Raw genomic sequence first — 24,837 nt, forward strand, 5'->3', positions numbered from 1 at the left:
TTCAACTCAGGCGCTCGACTGTGAATATCTTTGAGCATTGCAGACCATTCATGCTAATTGTTTGTCTATAATGAACCCCATGATGAAGCCTATTTTCTCTCTTTCTTCTTCTTCTTGTTAGGTTTAGTACCAAGACGCTTCCGCATAGTCTAATCACTGGAATCTAATTCTGAGCACATTTTCTTTCTTAATTTTAGTTTTACCTCTAAAATACATTACACGATATCGCATGCATATTATTCAAATACCATATATTATTTGATCTAAAATCGCATATAAAAACTTATAAATTGCATTTCAATTTGGATTTGGTCAAAATAAGTTCTATAACAATCATCCAGATCTTAGTATCATACATAGTGTAACGTGTCGTTAAATATAAAACCATATTATACTCATTTCAATTGGATACAATCAAAGTGGTTTTCATAAAAAGTATATGGCAATTGATAGAAATATTTCTTCCCATTTTTAACATAAAACCTTAGTTGTAGGGAATATATTCCCAAATTTGGTGATTTAAGAATTAAATTCTTTCGTATATTTGTATTTTTGATATTGAAATAGAAAAAAAGGTTGATTTGAAGTTTTAATGGCTTAATTGAGTCATGCAGATGGCGCCTGAAGTCAGCACTAATATTGAGTTACAGTACCACTCATTCAGTTACTTTCTTGATGGAACCTTCATAATTAAGTTAAGAAGAAATGTGAATTAGATTTTAATAAAGAATTGAAACGTGCATTACATACAAACAATATATAAAAATTTAAGGTATAAAGCAAAATTAGAAGTTTATATTCATAGCAAAATCTTGTTTGTATAAATTTCGTGAGTAATAAAAACATCTAGTACAAAGTAATGGCAAATCTGTGTTGGAATCCGAAAGAACCAAAGTAGGAAAAACCATATATATGCACTTATTCAAAATATTCATTTCTTATGACCATTACTTAAATATAGTAAACACTGTAAGATGATATGACTAATTCCAAATCAGTGTAAAAGTTTGTTACCAGTGTACTTGATCAAAGAAAATCAAGGAGAACTTTGATTTTCAGGTCATACAATCAGTTTCAGTTTAATTCAAAACCATGGTAAAAGGTTAATATATAAAGTTATTGCAAACTGGATAACAGTTGTGTATTTGAATAGAAATGACAGTAAAAACCGTTGGGTTAAAGGATTTATTCTTTGATGGTGCTAATGATGACAGTAGAGGGTTTCTTAGCCTTTTCGTTGGTCCACATTCTTCTGAATTCTATAGCAATATTTCAAGCCCCATTTAGAGAAAATCAGACAATTCTGAGGGAAGAGGGTAACTATATACAGATGCTTTCGAAAATGACCCGCAAAAACCCTTTCTTTCTACCCCCCACCCCCTCAGGCGTTTGTGCACTCCCAATTTGGAGCTCCTTGTAGGACTTCTCTGAGACGTGCAAAAGTTATTTAAGTTAAAAGTTGAAGTCGGATTAGAACATACATGAAAATAAAATCGTTAAAATCAAATCACGGACAACAGAGCTTTTGTCCAAGCTTGACCTTACTCGTGCAACTCGGATCTTTAGTCCTCAAGCATATTTTGTTTTCTAATTGAGCAAGAGATCCTTCGATCCTAGCTTTACCTTCTGAAGATGATACTCGATGTCTCTCAGGTATTTTGTTACTTTAAGTCGGTTAAGTGGCACTTCTTCAGGATTAGGATCGCTCTTGGCCATCGCCTAGAAATGAAAAGAGTCCTTTACGATCTTCTTTTTTTTTTTCTTGAATAAATAAGAAAAGGAAAAAAAAAAATAATACTCAATGTTTCTGGAAGATTTGTGTTGCTTTAAGATGATCAACTGAATCTTTTCCAGGATAAGGCTCTTCTTGACCGTCGCCTAGAAAGTTAAAGAGTTCTTGGCGATTTTTCTTCTTTTTTATTACCTTTTTTTACTGAGTAAATAATATAGAGTGAAACAGACTCGATATGCTCGATATCTCTAGAAAGTTTTTGTGGCGGTTAAAATGGCCAAGTAGCACTTTTTCAGGCTTCAAGCTGCTCTTGTTAATAATTTTTTATTTATTTTTTCTTTAGGATGCTTTGACACAAAAGGTTATGCATTTAAAATAAATAATGTTTTAAGTTAAACGAAAATAACGATTGTGTCTTTACGTGGATGTAAGGGAAGTCGCAGCCCAACTTTTATTTGTGGTAATTTTAATCCCTTTTAAGTTTGAATTGATTATCCACTTTACTTTCAGTTTTTATTTGGTTGTATCTATTCACTTATAATAACATCTCTTTGTTTTCTTTTGCATCATTACGTGAATTAAATAAAAAAAAAAACAGAAGTTTTTTCAACTGAAATTAAGAAGCAACAATAAAACTTAAGACTAACAAAAATAATTACGTATATGGATTGGGACAAAATTCAAAATTTAACATAAAGAGCGAGGTGTTGAGCAGTGAGAAACCCCCTCCATATGCGTAATAATTTCTGTTAGTTTTGAGTTTTAATGCTGCTCCTTACTTTCAGTTGAAAAAACGTGTTTTTTTAGTTTAATTTTTGATTGTTTTTCAAGTAATGCCAGGAAATTTGGCTGTGCCTCGACGGAGAAACCCCCCCCCCTCCCACGGAAATGTCCTCTATATAATACTATCCCGGTGGAAATCTGCCCCGTACAATTACCCTTAACATCTCCAAGTGTAAAATTGAGATGGAAAATAGAAAGAAAGATATCTAAAAAGAATTGTGTATGAGAATTATGGCGGTTTTTTGTTTCCTTTTTTAAATTCCGGTCGATTGATCCCTCTCTCAATTTACTAGAACCTCTGGGTCGATGTGATAACCCCCGGAAAAAAACACGCATCCGTGATCTTTCTTCTGGCAAAAAAAGAGAAAAAATCAGTTCTCTTTTGGTATTGGACCAGTCAACAACTAATTGAATTTAAGCCGGATTAACTCTGTACCTGTTTGGAATAAATAACGAGTGAAATACTTTTGAACTTCTAATTGAAACTTGTTAGATAAATTTATAAACTTGTATTTGATTACGGCTGAAGGATTATTTATGGATTGTGGCTGTGAGTTAGTATTCAGTACTGCTATCATCTGAGTCGTGCATTGAAACATTCGGATTACTTGCAAATCACTGGATTACTTGCCCCCCTCAAAGATAAGTTATTATTTATTCTCATTGCATTCATTCAGCCAGTGTGGATTATTTCATAATTGTGCTTATTGAGAACTTCTCTGTGGATATACCTTTTTCGCTTAATTGTTTTTGGACTGATTCCGAGTCGTGAGTGAAATTTGTTTATCATGGACAATTGAAATACCAGTACGCTTTATTATTGCCCAGTTTTGAATTTTGCTCAGCACAATCTCGATAAACCGTCAGTCTATTGTGAAATACGCTAGTGATTTTTTCCCGTATGAAGATGTTTTTGGCGCTAAGAAACTTTTATATAGCAATAGCGTCCCAGATGAGCCTATACCTCGTCGTTCGGGATCCAGTGCTAAGAATAGTTCATTGTCGGACATTATCGCTACTCTTTCTCGCTGCTCTGCAGAAAATATTGATATTCCAGAGGTCGTGACCAAATCCCCCTCTGAAGTCCCTAGCATTCCGGTGTCAGCTTATTCTATCCTTACAGCCAAAGTCAACCAGTGCCTTGATCAGTTAAAATCGCTTGCTCACCTCAATAGTCCAACAACGTCTATAAATAGTTCTTTGGTCTCAGATAGTAAGGGCGCCAATCGCAAAGCGTCGTACGTCGTCGTTCTTAAATATCCGCCTCCAGAACTAAGAGACCCCGTTTCTAGCAAGGAAAAGCTTGATCCTTTCGCCGCACCTGACAGGATTGTGTCGGTAAAGTCCGATCCGGTAAGGAAAAGATGGGATGTTGTTATGTGGGATAAAGTTTCCGCCAATTCTCTTGCCGCATCTGCTGTTGTGAGCTATCCAAATATTCTTGCTAAAGTGATTGATCAAAAACCTCTTGGAGTAATTAGGGGGCTTCCCGATAATGTTTCTAGCAGTATACTCATCTCCGTTATTCCTGGTCTTGTTGAGGCCAGCCAGATCGGCTCTTCTCATACATTCTGTTTAGAGTTCCTTGATTCCGCTGCACTAAAATCTGCCATCGCTACAGGTCTGTGCTTGGGTTACGAGTCTTTTAAAATATCGGAATTCAAACAATTGCCCAGACGGTGTCTAAGATGCCAAAGTATCCATCATTCGTTAGCTCACTGCCCATGTGCCCCGAATGAGATGAAGTGCTCTAATTGTTCTGGATGCCATTCCAATACTAAAGACAATCCTTGCTTAGAGGCTCTGAAATGTGCCAACTGCGGCGAAGCTCATGTTTCCTATAGTATGAACTGCCCAGTGATCAAACGTGCTCTGAACTCTGCTCCAAAATGAACCAAGCCACTATTTTAAGTTTTGCTTCTGTCAATATTAACGGCACAAAAGACAAAGACTTGTTAATTAATGAATTATTAGTCCATGACATAGTGTTTTTGCAAGAACATCTTTTGACCAAATCAAACGTTCCTAGCCTGAAGCGATTTTCTGTCCACCATTTCTTTTTCGCATGAGGCCAAGAAAACTAGAGGCCGTCCTTCCGGTGGCCTAGCAATTTTTTTCCGTTCCCCATGAAATCCCTCTGTGATTCATTGTGATGATAACATCTTAGCGATTCAATGTGACAGTACCGCCTTTATAAATGTTACTTACGTTGCGATCGAAGTTCTTTAGCATCGTTCACATCTTTCGCTAAATGTTGCTCCAGTTTAAAGTCTCTACTCGAAAGTCTACGTTTAAAAGACCTAAATGGGGTTTTAGCTGGTGACCTTAACTGTGACATTCTTGGTACCTCCGATAGATCGATCCTCTTGCTAGAATCACTTCCTAGCATATATCACGTCGCAGTTAAGAGCCTCCCATTCACGTATATTCAAAACAGAGGCTGTTCAAAATCGAACCTGGATCACGTGATCTCTTCCAGTTCCAGCTTAATATCATCAATTGTCAGGGTGGACGAAGAGAATATTGATGACGATCACCTTATTCTCAACTGTAATTTGTCCTGTGAGCTATCTGGCAAAACACTTTCGGCTCAGCCGAAGTGGCATACGAAGTTGAACCGGGATCGTGCTAATGTCCCACTATACCTTGCTACGCTAACTGCTTTACTGTCGACCGTAAAAGTGCCATATCACCTGCTGCAAGCGTCAATTTCCTCGCCTTCAAGTAGAGTTGACCTAAATTGCTATTATTATCAAATTGTCCATTGCCTTAAATCAGTTTCCAAAGCTGCAGTGCCTGTGAAAGTTTAAATTGGTACAAGAAAGCCTAATTGGAACGTTGATCCTGAAGTAAAACGTGCTAAGCAAAAAGCCAAATTTTGGCTACATATGTGAATATCATGTGACCGACCATAGTCCGGAGCTGTTTTCTCTTAGAAACAAAAGTGTAAACTTGAATATAAGGCCAGTCTAAAGAGAGCACGCTTGAATGCATGGCCAGGCCCCAGCGATAAGGCCTCCTGGAATAAGGTTATTAATAGTGAGAAATGTTCCCCGTCTACCCTATCTTGTCTCCAGCTAGCTAATTTTGTTGATCATTATAAGCGTGTGTTCAGTGTGTTTAATAGTTTTCTTCAGTCTTTTTATTATAAGTTGCTTAAACCGCTTTTACCATACCATAAAACTTTTTTTTCTTTCATGAAACTTCTGTTTGAATGAAAACTGAACGAAACTCTTCTCATTATAACTTATGACGGAGACTGAATGTTGTAATAAAAAATAGCATCAGGTCAAGCAGATACAGAGGGGAGCATTTCACTAATCTCCTTCCCCCAGATAGATTATACAAATACTATTTTTTGATTTTTTTCATAAAATGCACATTATTTTGGCATTTTTAATGAAAATAATAACAAAATTGTGCCTATAGATTTTGAAACATATATTTGCCCTTTCCCCTCACATTGCCGCTTTTATAGACCACTGCTACGGAGTTTCGAAGTTTCATACAATATTTAAAAATTTCTTAAGAAGTCAAATCTAAAGTAATAAGTTCCTTCATTTGATAAATGATCGTAAATTGCTTTTGGATTTTGCAAAGAGATTTTAAAGCCTAACTCTGTGCCGTTGTGCAGGTGAAATGGTTAATCTGCATTGATTAGATGACTAGTTATCCAAGTAAGTTCAAAACAAATTTAGTTGCTTGGTGTGCTGACTGAATCGCTCAAAATAACTAGTGCAATGGTGCAGAATCACGCAAAAGGTTAAAATCAGTGACTGGTCAATATGAAGGGGGGTTTTCGATAGTGAAAAGGTGCAAATACTTCCAAGAAAACTTAGAACGTATAAAGAAGGAGCAACATCTAGATAACCAATTACAAATAAGTAGCATATTTACTTTGGTTGGAAAAGCAGCATAGATGAAGATATAAAGAAATACCAGTGCCACTAAAATTTAACTAATATTAACTTATAGAAACGGTAATGCTTTATTAATCTTATTCCAAAACCATATTATAGTCACGTTTCCAGATAAAGTCGAAATAACACACGATTACAGCGCCATCTATCCCGTTCGCATTTTGTCAGGTTTTTGCTGTTCTACGTTCAAGCGTTAAATTTGGTATTTGTAATTTGGCAATTATTATTTTTTTCTTAATTATAAAAGATGGACGCTTGGAACTACAGTTTTCCTACCGATAATAAGATTAATTTGGATAAAGATACAAATAGAAAGCATTAGTAAGAAAGCCGTGTCAAGGATTTTTTTTTTAATGGGATTTTTTTTGGTGGATGAGGTTACAAAAATCGCATCAAAAATTAGTTTATATGTATTTACTCTTACATTTTCGCAAGCTAAACCTAGTTTTTTTGTAGAGGGAATGTCGGTACCCAGTACCCCCCCCCCCCCTTCACGAGACAAGGCCTTGTTAGTATGTAATTGTTTGGGTAGACAATGTTGATGTAAGCAAGTTGATACCTATTGCTGATCAAAACAATCTCTTGTCATTCCAATTATCTGCTTGTACAATCTACGCGTATCAATGAAATCAAGGTCATATCATTCATAAATATCATTCTCGTGTCATTCCTAATAATATTATTTTTTCATTGACAGGTGTGACTATGTTGTGGATCCGGCATAATGTGTCCTCCTATTTGCAATAATAAGTAAAACAAGTGATCTTACTACTGAATCTGTCAGCTTTTATGATTGCCATATTAATAAGTCATAAAACTTATGAGGGAAAGTCTCATGGCATATACTAGTAATATGTTTGTTGGAAAGCAGAAATATAAATAACGAACAGTATCGAAAAGTTCCTCCAGAGATGATAGAACATCAAATCGAAATCGGGAAGGTTCCTAAGCCGTCAGAGCAATATTTCATCATAACCTTATTTTTAGGGAATACATTCGCAAATATAGTGATTGGAGAGTTGAATTCTTTCGTATAGATAGATAGATAGACAGGTGTATTTCAAAAACCCGTGGGCCATATATACACAAAAATATAAATAAATAGCAAACAAGCACGGAAATTAACAACAGTACGAACACGCACAAAAAAACAGAATTCAACGCAAAAAGTACCTAATCTAACTACAAAAGAAATTAATCATATAAAACTTTTTCTTCTTATTAAAGATTTATCTATATATACTCCCACTCGAAATATTGTGGTTGGGTTACTATTTTGTAGAATACCCGGAAGCATCAAATTAACCCCATGCAAATAAATTTCCCGTAAATCCAAGAGCACCGGGCATTTCCGGAGAAAATGATCCAAGTCTTCATCATCATCTTTACAAACGGGACGAACATACCGCCTATCAGGACCAACTATCATTTTATTTTTGTCGAACGTTTTATGCATGTTCTGGAAGACAATTTGCCCTAAGCTGAATCCAACGACGTAGAATCATAGCCGGTAAATTAAATTTAAAATAAACTTCCTCCCCAAAACTAGGTTTTGCCTGATTATAATGGTGTAGGGTTGTAGAATCAAAAACCAGCCCTTGCCAATACTGAATTTCCTGACTCTCTAATATAAATCGTACCTGGCTTTCTAAATTTGTTGGTACATTACGAGATCAAAGACCATTATTCAAAAAAAAAAAGGCATTCATACTTTTTCTAGTAATGATTTAATTTGGGATGGCCACGAGGTTTTTAAACCACATTTCAACATCTCTTCATATGCCACTCTTACTAGTCTATCTTCATTACTCTTAGTTAACTTCAACCAGAATCTAAGAATTAAAATATACCTACGTAGCTTTAAAGAACATTGGCCCATATCACCTTTCAGAATCTGTGAATGAGTTGTCTGATGCAGACCAAACACTTTTTTATAATACTGGAACTGAAGGGACTCCAGTTGCTGCACCGTTTCTCCACCCCATATCTCTGCTCCATATTCTATCACGGGTAAAATTTTTGTGTTAGAAATTCTTTTGTGTATTTTTAGGTTTTTGATACCCATTGTCGTCTGGTTTCTAAATTTAGCTGACATGGCCACCCTACCTCTCTTAATTATTTCATTTTTCCATTTTCCGATAAGATAAAGCCTAAATATTTTATTCTTTTACTTATAAATAGTTCCTTATTATTAAACTTATATGTACATTTTTCATCATCCCCAACCTTCCTTTTTCAAAAATAAAACTTCGCTCTTTTCAGTATTCAGCCTTAACTTTTTTATATGCAAATATTCTTCTATGAGATTCAAAAGAGTCTGTAGATCCTGCGGTTTATTAGGCACCAAAGCAATATCATCTGCAAATAATAAGAGAGATAGTTTTTGAGTCCCTAGGCTAACTTTCGGAGCCCATCTATTCTCTAGAAAATTAACAACATCATTAATAAAAACATTAAACAACTTATGTAAAAGGGTGCTGCCCTGTTTTACTCCCCGCTTAATATCAAAAAGCTTCGAAAACCTATTACCAACTTGAATGATTCCACTCACACAAGTATACATGCTCACTATCAATCTAACAAATGAATGGGGAAGGCCAATATTTAGCATGGCATCCTTCAATAACTCTCTGTATTCTTCTATATTGTAGATTTTATACTAAAAAAAAAAAAAAAAATATAAGTTAATTTGAAGATTGAATCGCTCAATTGAGTCATGAAGATTGTGCCTATAGTCAGCACTAATATTGAGTTACATTATCACTAATTTAGTTACCTTCTTAATGAAACCTTCATAATTAAGTTAAATAGAAATCTGAATTATACTTTAATAAAGCAATGAAACGTGCATTACACACACACATAATATAAAATGTAAGTTATAAAGCAAAATTTGAAGTTTATATTCATAGTACAATCTTGTTTATACAAATTTCGTAAACAATAAATACAGCTAGTACAAAATTAATCACAAATCTATGTTGAAATGTGAAAGAACAAAGCAAGAAAAATCACATATATACATGTTTCTAAAATATTTATTTCATATAATCATTACTTAAAAATAGTAAACACTATGAGATGATATGACTAGTTCAAAATCAATTTGAAAGTTTAGTACCAGTGGATTAGATTAAAGAAAATCAGGAAAAACGCGCTGTCCGTTTTTTACAAAATACAATCAGTTTCAATTTCAAAACCGAGGTAAAAGGTTAATATATAAAGTTTTTACAAACTGGATAACAGTTACATATTTGAATAGAAAAAAAAAACAGTCAAAAGCAGTGGGTTAAAGAATTTCTTCTTTGATGATGTAAAGATGACAGTAGGGGGTTTCTTAGGCTTTTCGTATGTCCACACTCTTCTTAATCCTACAGCAAGATTTCAAGCCTCATTTAGAGACATTCAGACGATTCTGAGAGAAGAGAGCAACTACATAAAGATCCATTCTAAAATCACACGCAAAAACCCTTTCATCCTACCCCCCAGGCATGTGCGCACTCCCAGTCAAGAGCTCCTTGTAGAGCTTCTCTGAGACGTAATGAAATTGTTGTAATCAAAAATTGAAATCTTATTAGAATATACATGAAAGTAAAATCGGTAATTTCGAATCGCCACATTACGAGAGTTCGCATGGGAGTTTGTCACTTTGGTCAAGTTCACTCGAGTCTCACCTTTTGACGCTAGATCAAGAGCTTTTGTCCCAGTTTGACCTTACTCTTGCAACTCTGATCGTTTGTCCTCGGGGATATTTTTGTTTTCTAATTGAGCAAGAGATCCTTCGATCCTAGCTTTAACTTCTGAAGATGATACTCGATGTTTCTCGGATATTCTTGTTACTTTAAGTCGGTTAAGTGGCGAATTTTCCCCTTTTTATCATCATTTTTTTTTTACTGAGTAAGTAAGATCGATAAAATCACACTCTGCTCAATATCTCTCGAAAATTTTTACGACGTTTAAAATGGTCAAGTGGTACTCTTTCAGGATTCGAGCTGCTTCTGTTAATAATTTTTATTTATTTTTTCTTTCGGATGGTTTGACACAAAAAGCTGATGCATTTAACATAAATAATGTTTTAAGGTAAGCGAAAATAACGATCATGCCTTTACCTTGGTGCAAGCCCAACTTTTATTTGTGGTAATTTTAGTCACTTAGAAGTTTGAATTGATTATTCACTTTACTTTCTGTTTGATTTGGTTTTACCTATTCATTTATAATAACTTCTTTTTGTTTTCCTTTGGTTCAATACCTGAATTAAATAAAAAACGAAGATTTTCTAACTGAGAGTAAGGAGCAACATTAAAGCTTAAAACTAACAGAAATTATTAGGTATATGAAAGGTGTTGTCCCCTCCTTAACACCTCGCTCTTTACGCTAATGTTCTAAAAGCTTTTAAAAAGCTTCTTATGTTTCTAATTAAACAACCCTTGTGTTTGAGGAGTCGTTCTCAAAGAATTGGGACAGAATTCAAACTTTAACGTAAAGACCGAGGTGTTGAGGATGGGGCAACCCCCTCCATATACGTAATAATTTCTGTTCGTTTTAGATTTACTACTGCTCACTTACTTTCAGTTGAAAAAACTTGTCTTTTTCTAAATTTTGATCGTTTTTAAACAATGCCAGGAAATATTGCTGTGCCTCCACGGAGAAAACCCCCTTCCCACTGAAATGTACTCTTGAAAATTCGATCCTAGTGAAAATTTACCCCGGACAATTACTCTTAACATCTTCAATTGCAAAATTGAGATGGAAAAGAGAAAGCAAAACATTTAAAAAACTTATATAGGAAATATGGCTAATCCCATCGCTGTAAAATTTCGCCCGAAAATTTCACAGCCTGGACACTTCCCTCCACATGGAAAATTCCCCCATGAAAAAATTCTACAAATTTTCGTTGCCGATTTTTAGTTGCCGTTCGAATGAGCACTTTCACAATTTTCTAGGACCTCTGGGTCAATACGATAACTCCCGAAAAAAAAAAAAAAAAAAAAAAAAAAAAAAAAAAAAAAAAAAACGCATCCGTGATCTTTGAAAATTCCATATTCTTGCATATAGGAGGCTGAAACCTCTTCATTATGGTTCTCTGATACGCTGAATTCGATGGTGTCATTTTCATTAAGATTCTTTGACTTTTAAGGTATATTTTCCCTCTTTTTGGAATATAATGAAAGTTTCTCAGGCTCGTAGCCTTTGATGGGTACCACTAAACTTAATTAAATTTATATATTTCGAGTTATCATAATCAGCTATATCCTGTGATATATCTATTAGAATCAAAATGCAGTTTTTTAGAGTTTCGGTTATTATTGTGCCACGTCTTATGTTTGACTTATTCAATTCGTTTCAAGTCTTCACATCGCTCTTTGTCTGCTTTCGTGTATTTTTTAGGTCTTGTCAAAAAAAAATAATTTGGATACCCGATGTCTTGCAGTCAAGGTTACTTCGGACAAACATTATGGTAAATTTAGGTGCCCATGGGAGCACCTTTATCCGTGCTACTAGCAAATATTTACGTCGAGAATCTTGAGAATTGGGCATTGAATTCTTATTTTCTAAAACATGTCTATTGGGGTCGTTATATGGATGACGTAATTTCACTTTGGAATTATGGGGAAGCTGAACTTCGGGGCTTCTTAGATCATCTTAACACTTATGACCGAAATTTGCAGTTCACCCTTGAAGTTGAATTTGAAAATAAACTACCGTTTTTAGATGTATTAATTATTCGTAATGCTGATGAACTGGAATTTACTATATATCGAAAGCCAACACAAAACAATAGATATCTTCACTTTAATTCAAATCACCCCCCACAGGTTAAAAGAGCAGTTGTAATTTCCCTCATTGATGGTGCCCTAAATATTTGCTCCCATTCATATATAAATGCAGAAATAAATTTTATCAGAGATATTCTTTTTGGTAATGGATACCCCGTTCGTTTTGTAAATAAAATAATTAGCCGTAGAATAAAAAGACATTCTTGTAAAATCGAAGAAGATACTTCACAATGTGAGGCTATTGATAAGCCCTCAAATATTGTCTATCTTCCGTATATCCCAAAGATTACAACAAAATTAAAAAAATATTTGCACAAAAAATAATCTGTACGTAGTTTTTACAAATAATTTTAAAATCATCAATTTCTTAAATTCGGGTAAAGATAAGACCCCAGTTACTCGCCAAAGAGGGGTCTATCAAATACCCTGTGATTGCGGAAAATACTATGTCGGCAGGATCCATCAGAATCTAGACAAAAGGTTACAACAGCATAAAAATGACATAGACAAAGCCTTAATTTCAAATGGTTCCAACAACTCCTTTGATTCTGCTCTAGGTTGGCATATATTTAATAATCCGTCCCACATGATACTTTTTGAAAACTCTTCACTCATTAGTAATGATTTGGGAATAAAACAGGTGGTTCAAGAATCAATTGAAATTAATCTCAAAATAAATAAAAATATTTCTTTGAACAGGGACTTGGGGGAATACTCACTAAATTCTTTATACTCAAATTTAATTAAAAATGATCTAACAAAATATTTTACTAAACCAATTTATAATAGTACTGAACCAACTACGAAAAGGCCTTTGAGACAGGCTGCTAAACAAGCAAGATTAGCTTTAAGAAATTGCATCTAATCATTTTCTCTTTAGTTTGAATGAGTTTATATTTCTTCATTTCATTCTTTTTCGCCAGTCCTGGTTGAACTTCGCTGAAGTAAGGATGCTAGGGCTATATTTAAAAAAAAAAATGTTTTAATAAGTGTTTTTAACTAATCAGTTTTAATTCTCACAATTTGATGCAAGTTCTTTTATATATATATATATATATATATATATATATATATATATATATATAGTATTGTATTGTGCTGAAGACAGCCCTTGGACATAGGGTCGAAATATCTACATAAATAATTTCCATTGTCTTGAAAAAACTTTCCCTATTGTTTCTACGTTGTATTTGTTTGGCAGCAACGTTGCGGCTATTCCTGACGACGCAATTGCCAACGTTATATCATTTTTTGATCGATTTGATGCCAGAATCAGTTTTATCACAAAACGTTTTACCAGTACCTCCTGGCACATCCACAAAGAAAATTTCTCTAACGTTGTTATCGACACAATGCATTATCGTACCATATATGTCTTTTGTTCCGACGTTAACTTGGAAATGTTATTTTGTACATACGACAATAGATCACTCGTACTGTAACTTTGTTCACGATCCAATTCTACACATGTCGAAACAGCAGCGGTACGATAGGCATTCCCAAATCCTGAGGAGGTTTGTTTGCCATACATACGCACAAATCTTCTATAATAACTAAAGTGTAGTTATAAACTTCTGATGTAAAATCGAAAGTCATATCTGAGGTCTCTAACCGTTTTTGATGGAGTATATCTTCGGACGTTTTTTATTTATACTGTTCCCATAACTCTGTAGGAGCTGAGGGAGAGCAAGTTGTTAGTATGATGCCAAACAATGCACAAATTTGACTTGGAGTTGATGTTTCGCACGCGTCATTGATGCAGTTATCCCAGTGTTAGTCATTTTCCAATACATTCATAGCTTGGCCTGCACTACGGTAAGCGTCATGTATAGTACCGTTTACAGTTATCAAATACTCAAAGGACGTCGGACCGGGTACATTCACCAAAAGTAGGCGTAGAAAGAAGCATTCGTGTTGATTGGGGTGAACGGTGTAGAGTCTTCCTATCGTGGTATTTTTGAAGATGGCAGGTTGGCCGTCGACTGACTTACCCTGTTTTCGACGTTCAAATACTTTATTTTTAGTATTCCACGTCTAATACGAAGGCACTTCAGCATACAGCAGTTTTTTTGCAAAAGAATCATTTTTGCATAGCAAAAAGAAAGCAGTTAAATTTGTATCCTGTGGATTCAGGGCTCTTTGTTGCACGTTGGATTCCGAAAAATAAACACATTGACCGTTCTGTAAATGTACCACTAAGTGAACAACAGCTGGACTACGTTCATGCATCGGAAATGAAAGAATTCGCCAAACAGCTTCATTACTGCTTATGTTTCTTCCAGCCTGATATTGTACGATTTCGTCGATATCTTTGATTTCGGACTGCAAGCCAAAAACTGCCATGTCACTGCCTTTGTTGACGAATTTACATATGTATTTGGTTGCCTTTACGGAGTTACAATATTCAACGTTTATTTGTGCATTAAATGTTTTTGATAATAATGGGGAATATGGAACAACCCACTGGTTATCTACTTCGATGGTGGTACCGTTACGCTTCTTTATTATTGCTGTTTTACCGTCATATTCAGTAGATCTTCTTCTATATTGTGGGTAACCATCATTGCCAGTAATTGTGTTGGATACTAAAAGTCGAGGATCTTGCTTTGTGCACCTTCCTTTGGCCATGCATGGTGAGTTTTCGTTCAGTGCACCGCAAGGTCCATGTATCATATTTTTACAACAATATCATATAACCCCTTATCGCCATTTTCATCAGGTATTTCAGCGGAAATCACATCATCAATTTCGTTAGAAGTAATATTATTATGTAGCCAGATTAGTATATGTGCGTGTGGCAAACCTCGTTTTTGCCATTCCACTGAGTACATCCAGCATCGCACTGACCCAAACACTTCAAATGTTTTGCCGGAAGACACGAGCCGTAATGTCATGTCTATGAACCGCCGATTGTCCTTGAAGTAAAAGCTCCTGTATCTCGTCCCAAGATTGATTACATGTAAATGTAATAAATAAATCTGGACGACTATAGAGACGAACATACGCAATAGCATGACGGGGACTGCCAGCATATGACGAAGGTAAAATCGTTAATCTTTCAACTTTTGTGGTATTACCATCATTTACAACTGCATCTCGCAAATGAATGTATTGTTCAGAGCGGAGCTTGGTCTAATTCAGACTGATATATAGCAAACGTTCTGATTCAATTTTTGCATACATATAAACGACGTTTTGGTGAAACAATGGACGGCATTTTAAAATATAATTGTCTTTATCCTGCCGAATCATTAGTCAATAGGAATAATTATGCATTGCACTGCATGTCTTATTCATTTCTTTGTTAGTGGCTGGATTCATCAATTTAATATTAAAGTGATAGCCGTCGACTCCATCCCAAAAAATTATAGGATATTGTAGAGCATCGTAGCATCGATGAGTTTCAGCAATTCTTACCAACTGAGCGTTTCGCTTATGAAGAATAATATCTCGAGGTAAAAACTGATCACCGACCATAACGATTGCCACTTCGTCGATAGTTGGAGCATTGTATCTACGCACATGCTGGCCAGGAGGCGTTTTGTCAGCAGAAAAAACAATTTTATGCGTATCAGTAGGCATCAAATCGATGGCTGTTTTGAACAGACGCACTAAATTATTATTTTCGTGGAAAAGATGTTGCAATTTGGAAAAGATTGTCCTTCCAACGTTCGGAGAAATTTCGCAACGTGTATTCAATTCAGAATTTCTATCACTGATGAAGTACAATTGTAAAAATGTATGATTCTCGCCTGAGAATGGTAGAAGGAACCCTGCTCTATGATAAATTTGCCCTTTTACTTTGAAAGTAGGCATAAATTGATCTTGATTTTCGATTTGGGCACCAAACTACGTCATTTGGAAACATGAGTTATATTTTCTGATGTTTGATAAAAAACGCTTAGATTCTGACGTAGTTCCAGTAAGCAAAGTTTTCAATGGCTCTGGTGGTGAAGCCAGTAGAGGAAGTTTAACTTTCCCTGAGGCGCAACAAATTCCCGTTGTTTCACCATTAAATTTCAAGGCCTTGCAGTAGGGACAAATTTTAGACATAGTCCCGATTTGAACACATCTACTATAATCATCGACTGTGCTGTACCTGAATGCCATGCGACAATTTTCACGTTGCTCTTGTGATTCCTCGGCACGATTTCTTTTGGCATTATCTCTTGAAGCCGCAAGCCTGTTTTCACGTTGATCTTGTGATTCCTCGACACGCCTTCTTTTTTCACTTTCTCTTTTTGCAGCAAGTCTGGTAGTTCCTCGACACGCCTTCGTTGACGTAAATTGCACATTCCTAATCCAGCATTATCTCTTGAAGCCGCAAGCCTGTTTTCACGTTGCTCTTGTGATTCCTCGACACGCCTTCTGTTTTTACTTTCGCTTTCAGAAGCAAGTCTGGTTTCGCGTTGCTCTGGTAGTTCCTCGACACGCCTTCTTTGACGTAAATTGCACATTCCTAATCTGGCCCTTTATCTTTGAACCGCAAGCCTGGTTTTGCTTGTTGCTAACATTCTATAGCATTGACAGTTGGAGAAATTTCCACGTGCCAAGCTTGCTTAAGCTCAACAATTTATAATAAACCTCAAAATTTTAAGTATCTTTTTTAAGGTTTTCAAATTACATTAATCTGTTTTCAAAATATTTCGAAATATTTATGCAATTTCCAGTTTTTAGATTTAAACCCTCAGCACAAAAATACATACAACTTATTTTCATATATATAGAAGATATAATCTGGCTTAACAGACAAAGTGTAACTGACACAACACACAAACAACTTATTTATATATATATAGATAAATTATATGTATCATATTATTATAAATATAAATATGTATAAATTATAATAATTATATATAATTAGTAAACAAATAAAGTTTGTTTGCTAACATTTTTTATTTAATTTCTGTTCGTTTTTTGTTTCATTTATTTTTTAATAGTGTTTTCTTACAGTTTGTTCATTTATGTCAGCACTTGTTGTATGTTCTTTTGGTGCGATTATTTAATTAATTTCTGTTCATTTTGGGTTTCATTTATTATTTAATAGTAATTTCTTGTCGTTTATACAATTACCGATTACCATATACGATATCTGCTTCGATAAAAACCTCATATATGAACAATGGAACACCTTTCATAGCTTAAAGCTCTTGCTCTGGGGGCAGTGGGAGGTTTTTTGAACCCCCGAGGAAAATTAATTTAATTACTTCACCTCTTCACTATTTCAGACATAATGGCCTTTTCAAAATTTTGATTGCCTACGTTTGGGGAAAACAGGGCGTGGAAAGGGCGGTAGTTGATACCCTCCATTCACGTTTGACTCTTAAAAATGATATTAGATGGGTCCCTTTCAAAGTTTATAACACCACCCCTTGCTATGAAGTGTCCTTGGAAAAAATTGAGCCTATTGACCTTTACGTTGGGGGGAGGTCAGTTACCATCGGATCACTTTTGACTCTTAAAAAGGGAACAAGAACTTTAAATTTTTAGTCATTTGAGTCTCCGAAGTTGACACGACCACCTTTTCCGTAAAAACTTTACATGCCCCAAGAGCATAAGTAACAACCCATCGTCAGGTCTAGGGGGCTGTATGTAGACCCTGTAGCTTTGTCATCTTACCAATGGAATATAAAAAAATGGCTATCCAAAATTTTGATTGAATGCATTGGGGAAAGAAAGTGGGGGTGGGGGGTATATGCCCGCCGATCACATTTGATGACTATTAAAAATGTAAATAAGAGTTTCAATATTCAATCAAATAAGCCACCTCTGATGTTTATAATACCACCCTTAAGAAAAAACCTTATCTGCACCCGGTACATAACGTACAGCACATCCCCAAGGCTTTTTGGGGGGCTGTGTTGACCCCTTAGTTTTTGTTATTTGATATTTAAACTATTTTGAACAAAATAGCTATCTCAATATTTTGATCAGATGAATTTGGATAAAAAGGGACTTTTGGGGGGGGGCTACGAACTTTGGGAAAAGAGGGTAGGCAGAGGGGTGGATAGTTGCAATCGGATCACTTTTGACAATTAGAAGGGATTAGAACTTTCAATTTCTAATCATTTCAAGTCCCCTCCTAGGTTTATACGATTATTTTTTCCATGAAAACTATATATACCCCCAGGGTACAAGTTAGGACCCTTTCCTCGGGCTTTAGGGGAAAAGTTATCTTGAGACCGAAGATTTTGTTTTCTGATCGTAGGGCTATTTCAAACTAACTGACAATCTCAAAATTTTGATCGGATGTATTTCCGGAAAGGAATATGTATTTGGGTTGGGGTTAGATACCCTCCGATTCCTTTTGGCTCATAAAAGGGTAACTACAACTTTCAATTTCCAATCAAATGAGCTGCCTCTAAAGTTTATACGACCTTCCCTTAAATAAAAACCTTATATGCCCCCAAGCATAATTCAAAAGACTTGCCCCCAGGTCCTGGGAGGTTTGTGTCAACTCTGGAGTATTTATTATCAGATTTTTGAACCATTTTGAACAAAACGATTACCTAAAAAATTTTACCGGACGCGTTTGGGGAAAACGGGTGTGGGGGGCTGGTCGTCCTCTCATCTCTTTCGATCTTAAAAAATGAACTAGATCTTTTAATTTCCAACAAAATAAGCCAGTAAAAAGAGCGTAGGGAGGGGCAAGTTGCCCTTCGATCTCTTTTGAATCTTAAAAAGTGAACTAGAATTTTCAATTTCCACTGAATGAGCTCTCTCCAAAGATTATATGAGCATCATTTTCATTATTTCATCATTGAGCATCATTTAGCTTCTGCAAGAACCATACACGTCCCCAGTGTGTAACGTATAACGCCTGCCCTCGGACCCTGGGGGCTGTGTCGACCCCGGAGTTTTATTATCTGATGTTTGAACTATTTAAACAAAATGGCTATCTCAAAATTTTTATCGATAAGGTTGGGAGAAGAAGGGCGCGGGTGGGCTAGTTTCCCTCTGATATATTTTGACCCTTAAACAGTGAATTACAACTTTCAATTTCCAATCAATAAGTCTTCTCTGAAGTTTATACGAGTATCCCTTCTATAAGAGTCATATATGCCCCCACAAAATAACTTTTAGCGCCTGTCGCCAGGTCCTGGGAAAGTGTACCCCAAATTTTGTTACATGATCTTTGAACTATTTTTAAGAAAATAGCTGTTTAAAAATTTTTGTCGGGTGTATTTTAGGAAAAGGGCGTGGGGGTGGCTAGTCGACCAATAATCTCTTTGACTCTTAAAAGTCAATTTGAATTTTTCAATTCCAAATCAAATGAGTCCTCTCTGAAGTTTATACGAGTATCCCTTCTATAAGAACCATACATGTCCCCAGGGCATAACTTACAACGGGTGCCCAAGGGCCATGGGGGATTTTTTTAACCCCGGAGTTTTATCATCTAATGTTTGAACTATTTTTAACAAAATGGTTATCCCAAAAATTTTGTCGGACGGGTTTGTGTAAAAAGGATATGGGGGGTTACTGGCCCTCTGATCTCTTTTGACTCTTAAAAAATGAATTAGAACTTTCAATTTTCAATCCAAAGAGCCCTCTCTGAACTTTATAAAAGTATCCTTTTTATAAGAACCACATATGCCCCCAGGGCACAACTTACAGCGCCTGCCCCAGGCCCTGGCGGAGGGGTGTGTTGACCCTGGAGTTTTTTTTACAAGATTGAAATATTTTTAATAAAATGGCTATCTCAACATTCTTATTCGATTGGTTTGGAGGAGAAGAGCGCGGGGGGCTGGTTGCCCACTGATCTCTTTTGCCTCGTAAAAAGTGAACTAGAATTCTCGATTTCTATTCAAAGGAGCCCTCTCTAGAGTTTATAACAGCACTTCTTCTATAAAAACCATAAATGCCTTCAGGGCATATCTTACAAGACCCGCCCCCGGGCCCTGGGGTTTTTGTCGACCTCGGAGTTTTTATATGATCTTTAAACTATTCTTAACGAAATGCCTATTTCAAAATTTTCGTCGGGTGTATTTGGAGATTGAAGGGCGTGGGAGGGGGGACTAGTTGCCCTCTGATCTCTTTTGACTCGTAACAAATGAACTAGAACTTTCAATTTCCAATCAAATGAGCCCTTTTTGAAGCTTGTAAGAGCATTTCTTCTATTAGAACCATTTATGTCCCCAGGACATAATTTACAAGGCCTATCCCCGGACCTTGGGCGGTTTTGTCGACCCCCAGGTTGTTATTATCTGATGTTTGAACTATCTTTAACAAAGTGTCTATCTCAGATTTTATATCAGATGGTTTTGGGTAAAAAAAAAGGGCGTGGGGTGCATTTTAACAACAAGGCTATCTAAAAAAATTTTATCAGATGTATTTGGGGAAAAAAGGGCGTTGGGGGCTAGTTACCCTCCAATCACTTTTGAATCTTAAAAAGCGGACTAGAATTACCGATTACCAATCGAATGAGCCCCCTCTGAAGCTTATGTGATAACTCTTTCCATACGAAGTGACTCTGGGAAAGAAAATATAAATAAAACTTTGGACCCAAATATGGCCTTTACCATTGGCAACGCTATAGTATTGCCTCTGATAAACACCAGCAATATTTCAAAAAGATGATTTTTAATATATAAAGCATATATTAAAATACAGTTAGGAAATACAAAAACCTTGAATCGAAGCAATTTGTCTTTAAATTATTAGGAAACGCTCACGCGCTTAATGAGAAATTGGAACTTGATGAACTAAACTTGCTTGCATTAAAAGGCGTATCTATGCCTGATTCTCTCTTATCTATCCTCTCTATATCTCTTGAAATCAGATCTGGTAGTGTTTTCTTTTATTTTTTTACTTACTTGTAAACCTACTGCTTATAAATATTCATGCTTAATTAATTGAGTAATGTCCAGCTTAAAATTATATCAAGATTACAGCGAAGAAACCTGACAAGTGAACACATTAAAGTATTCCTTTTTTCCAGGAAGAGAATGACTCCGATCCAGAGAAAACTAATGGCGAAGGATGCTTTATCGAGGAATTCCCAACTTACAACAGGGAGAAAGAGATTGCTCGGATTGCGACAGAAGCTAAGGAAAACGCTTGGGAGGTAGAATTACTTCTCGTAATCTATCTAACTACTTCTTTTCCCTTAATAGATCCTAAAGTCACCAATTATATTGCTTTTATTTCCCCGTGGAGCTTTCTTCGGAGATATCTCTAAGAATTAGAGAGGTTTCTGAGTTTGTTGTTTATCTTTACTTATAAGTTCTTTGCACATAAGAGTTGCACTACTTTTCTGAAATGCCCATAGGTTCTTCGGTTGAAATTAGCATAAATTTTAAATTCATAAAGCACGTGATTATGGACCTTTTCAACAAGTTACTATGAAATTGGGCTTAGCTTATAACTTGAGACCTTCCAGTGTGCCACAATTGACATGGCATTGTGCTACCTATTTGGCATGTGAGGATTTACTTCACTCTCTTTCAAGTATGTGTATAGGTTTATACAAATGCTATTTTTATAAATGATGAATAATTGTGTATATATTTATTTTTTCTTGAAAAAGCGTCCATAATTTTTCGGCGAAGTTGACATCCTGGGATATTCTGGCCTGAAAAAACAATCTAGATAGGTCAAAAGTTTGAGAAAATTCTTTAAGGGCCTTAATTTTTGGGAAAAAAAATTGTGAATAACGTCATTTTTATATACATTAGTATTGCAATGACATTGTCACACTGGTCACACTTACTAGGAAAATTGAATATTTTCATTCATGGAAAAGTTTACATTAAATTGATTAAAGAACAAAAAGCTGGTAATTGCAAAAATATTTGTATATATTTTGACAAGGGGTTACAACAATTCAAAAATCATAAAAAAGAAACCAAAAGTTTGAAGCTTAGTCGAAATGGCTGTTAGAAATTTGACTTGCTCTAATAATCAAATATCTTTGAAAAGATTTAGCATGAAAATACATTAAATTTCGTAAAGAGCAAAAAACTGGTAGTTGAAAAAAAAAGTAGGAACAATAGGGAATTTTTTTTTATAAGACAGTGAAATTGAATTTAGTGGATACAATTACATTAAAATGTGATAATTCAAACTAATAATGCTTTTAAAAACATTATTAGTTTTAATTCTCACATTTTAATGTAAGTTTATATATATATATATATATATATATATATATATATATATATATATATATATATATATATATATATATATATATATATATATATATATATATATATATATATATATATATATATATATATATATATATATATATATATATATATATATATATATATATATATATATATATATATATATATATATATCTGGTGTTGTGCTGAAGACGACTCTTGGACATAGGGCCGAAGTATCCACTGAATTCAATTCCACTGTCTTAGAAAAAAAATTCTCTATTGTTTTGACTTCGTGCTTTGTTTTTTTTTTTTCGTTTTTTATATGGAAAGGCAGTATGGTCTGCGTCGCTATTTTCGTCTAACTTCATCTAACTAGTTACAAAAATATTTGAATAAATTTTATCAATGCGTATAACAGCAAAAACCTTAAAAAAGAAAACCAAAAGTTTAAAGCTTAGTAGATATCGTTGTTAGGTATCGGACTTGCTTTAATAATCAAATATCTTTGAAAAGATTTTTCAACAACATTAAACAACTTTAAAAATCGCTGTTGAGCAAAAATAATTAAAGAGAAAAAGATGTTCATTTTATTGCAAACACAAACTAATTTGGAGCAGAACTATGTCTTGTAATCAATATAGCAGATTCTTTTCTTTCTTGTGCATGCTGAAGTTGTCAATTGCATCGGTTTACCCCCCCCCTCTCTCTCTCCCACAGGGATTTCACTGGAGATTTGTAAAATTAACCCACGCAAAATAGCTCAAAACAAAGAGAAAAATACTGCTTATACAATCTGAATGTTTCTTGCACAACTTTTCTCTTAATTATAATTGATTAGTTCCTAATCAAGTTGGCTATTAACGATCTAAGGAGAGCTTGATTATTTAAGTCACTCTTCGTAATAGCCTAGTAATCTGTAAATGAAAGGGTACCTAACAAATTGTAAGGAGTTTGTCAATCTAAACCTAAGTAACTTTTCAATAATTTTCTCAATGAAGATGTATATTATCAAGTTCTAGCATTTGTCATTACGTCATGAAAAATACTCCTTTTTATGCTAAAGTAGATCCTGGCTAGTACCCAATCTAGAGCCGTATTCTGTGGTCCTATTTCTTAACTTTGAAGTGACTTTGTTGACTCAAATGCAAACCTAAAAGTATCTCGGAAAATGTCATTGGCATTCAGACAACAAAGTACAGCAGAAATATATAACGAACAGTAGCGAAAAGTTTCAAAAGATTTTTGAAACTCATTAACTTAAGCCACTGTTCATGACTCCTCCCTCGCGCACGCGCAATGGCAAATGTTTAGCGTATCAAGACAAGACGAGGGACCTATTGTTCTGACGGTTTAGGAAGCTTCCCGAACTAACGCGTTTTGATGTTGTATCATTTCTGGAGGAAATTTTTGCTACTATTTGTTATACATATTTCTGCTGTACAACATACTTATTAGTAGGATAAATAAATGCATAGATAGATGTGTATTTCAAAGGCCCATTGCCATATACACACAAAAATATAAATAAATAACAAGCAAGGAAATTAGACAATATGCCATGAGACTTCCCTGCGTTCAAAGGGCTAGGACGTCAGTTTTGTGACTCTAGATTTTAATCATAAAAGCTGCCAAATTCAGGATCAAGATCGCTTATTTTACTTATTGTTTTAAATAGGAGAACACATTATAACCGATCCACAACATAGTCACACCTGTCGATAAACGTAATAAAAATGCATAAAAACAAATTTTTAACATATTTTTAAAGTCTTTTTGTAACCTCAACCACCGAAAAAAGAAAATCCTGGACATGGCTTTTCCTGCTAATGCTTCCTATTTGTATCTTTATCCAGATTAATCTTATTGCAGGTAGGAAAAATGCAGTTCGAAGCTTCTATCTTTTATAATTAAAAAAAAATGGTAATACTTTGAATCTTTAATATGATTGATGTATCCCAAACTCACCGTTTGAGCGTAGAACAGCAAAAAAAATGATAAAATCTAATCGTGCGTTATTTTGACTTTATCTAAAAATTTATCTAAAACTTAATAAAGCATTGCCAATTTTGAAGTTAATTATAGTTAAAATTTTAGTCATACTGGTATTTTATTCTGTCTTTTTCTAAACTGCTTTTCCAGCCAAAATAAATATGCTACTTATTTCTAATTTAGAAAATTAATATCTACATGTTGCTCCTTCACTTTATACTTCCAAAGTTTCCTTGAAAGTTTTTGGCATTTCCGCAGCTTTTCATTATCGGCAACACCCCTCCATATTGACCAATCTCTAATTTTTAATCTTTTACGTGATTCTGCGCCATTACGCTAGTTATTTTGAGCGATTCAGTCAACACGCCAGGTGACTATATTAGTCACTATATATTAGTCACTATATTAGTATATATTTTTTTAAGTTATTCGGATAACTAGTTATCTGATCAATGCATATTAGCCATTTCTCATGCATAGCGGCACAGAGTTAGGCTTTAAAATCTCTTATGTAAAATTCA

At 34.9% G+C, this 24,837-nt stretch overlaps 1 protein-coding gene across 4 annotated transcripts in view; it reads right to left on the minus strand.

The window, feature by feature from the left end:
* Positions 1-24,837, minus strand: part of LOC136027460 (ADP-ribosylation factor-like protein 2) — a 274,558-nt gene that overhangs the window by 7,541 nt on the left and 242,180 nt on the right. For 3 of the 4 annotated variants that reach the window (XR_010617601.1, XR_010617600.1, XM_065704748.1), the window contains one exon: positions 1,370-1,719. Coding sequence is in view for 2 of the 4 variants with exons in the window: in XM_065704748.1 (XP_065560820.1) it covers positions 1,662-1,719 (58 nt within the window). In the remaining 2 variants the exon portion in view is untranslated. Of the gene's footprint in view, positions 1-1,369; positions 1,720-24,837 lie in introns of those variants that run through there. The other variant, XM_065704749.1, reaches the window with a different exon arrangement.

This window comes from Artemia franciscana, chromosome 5 (genome assembly GCF_032884065.1).
Source record: "Artemia franciscana chromosome 5, ASM3288406v1, whole genome shotgun sequence".
Taxonomy (NCBI): domain Eukaryota; kingdom Metazoa; phylum Arthropoda; class Branchiopoda; order Anostraca; family Artemiidae; genus Artemia; species Artemia franciscana.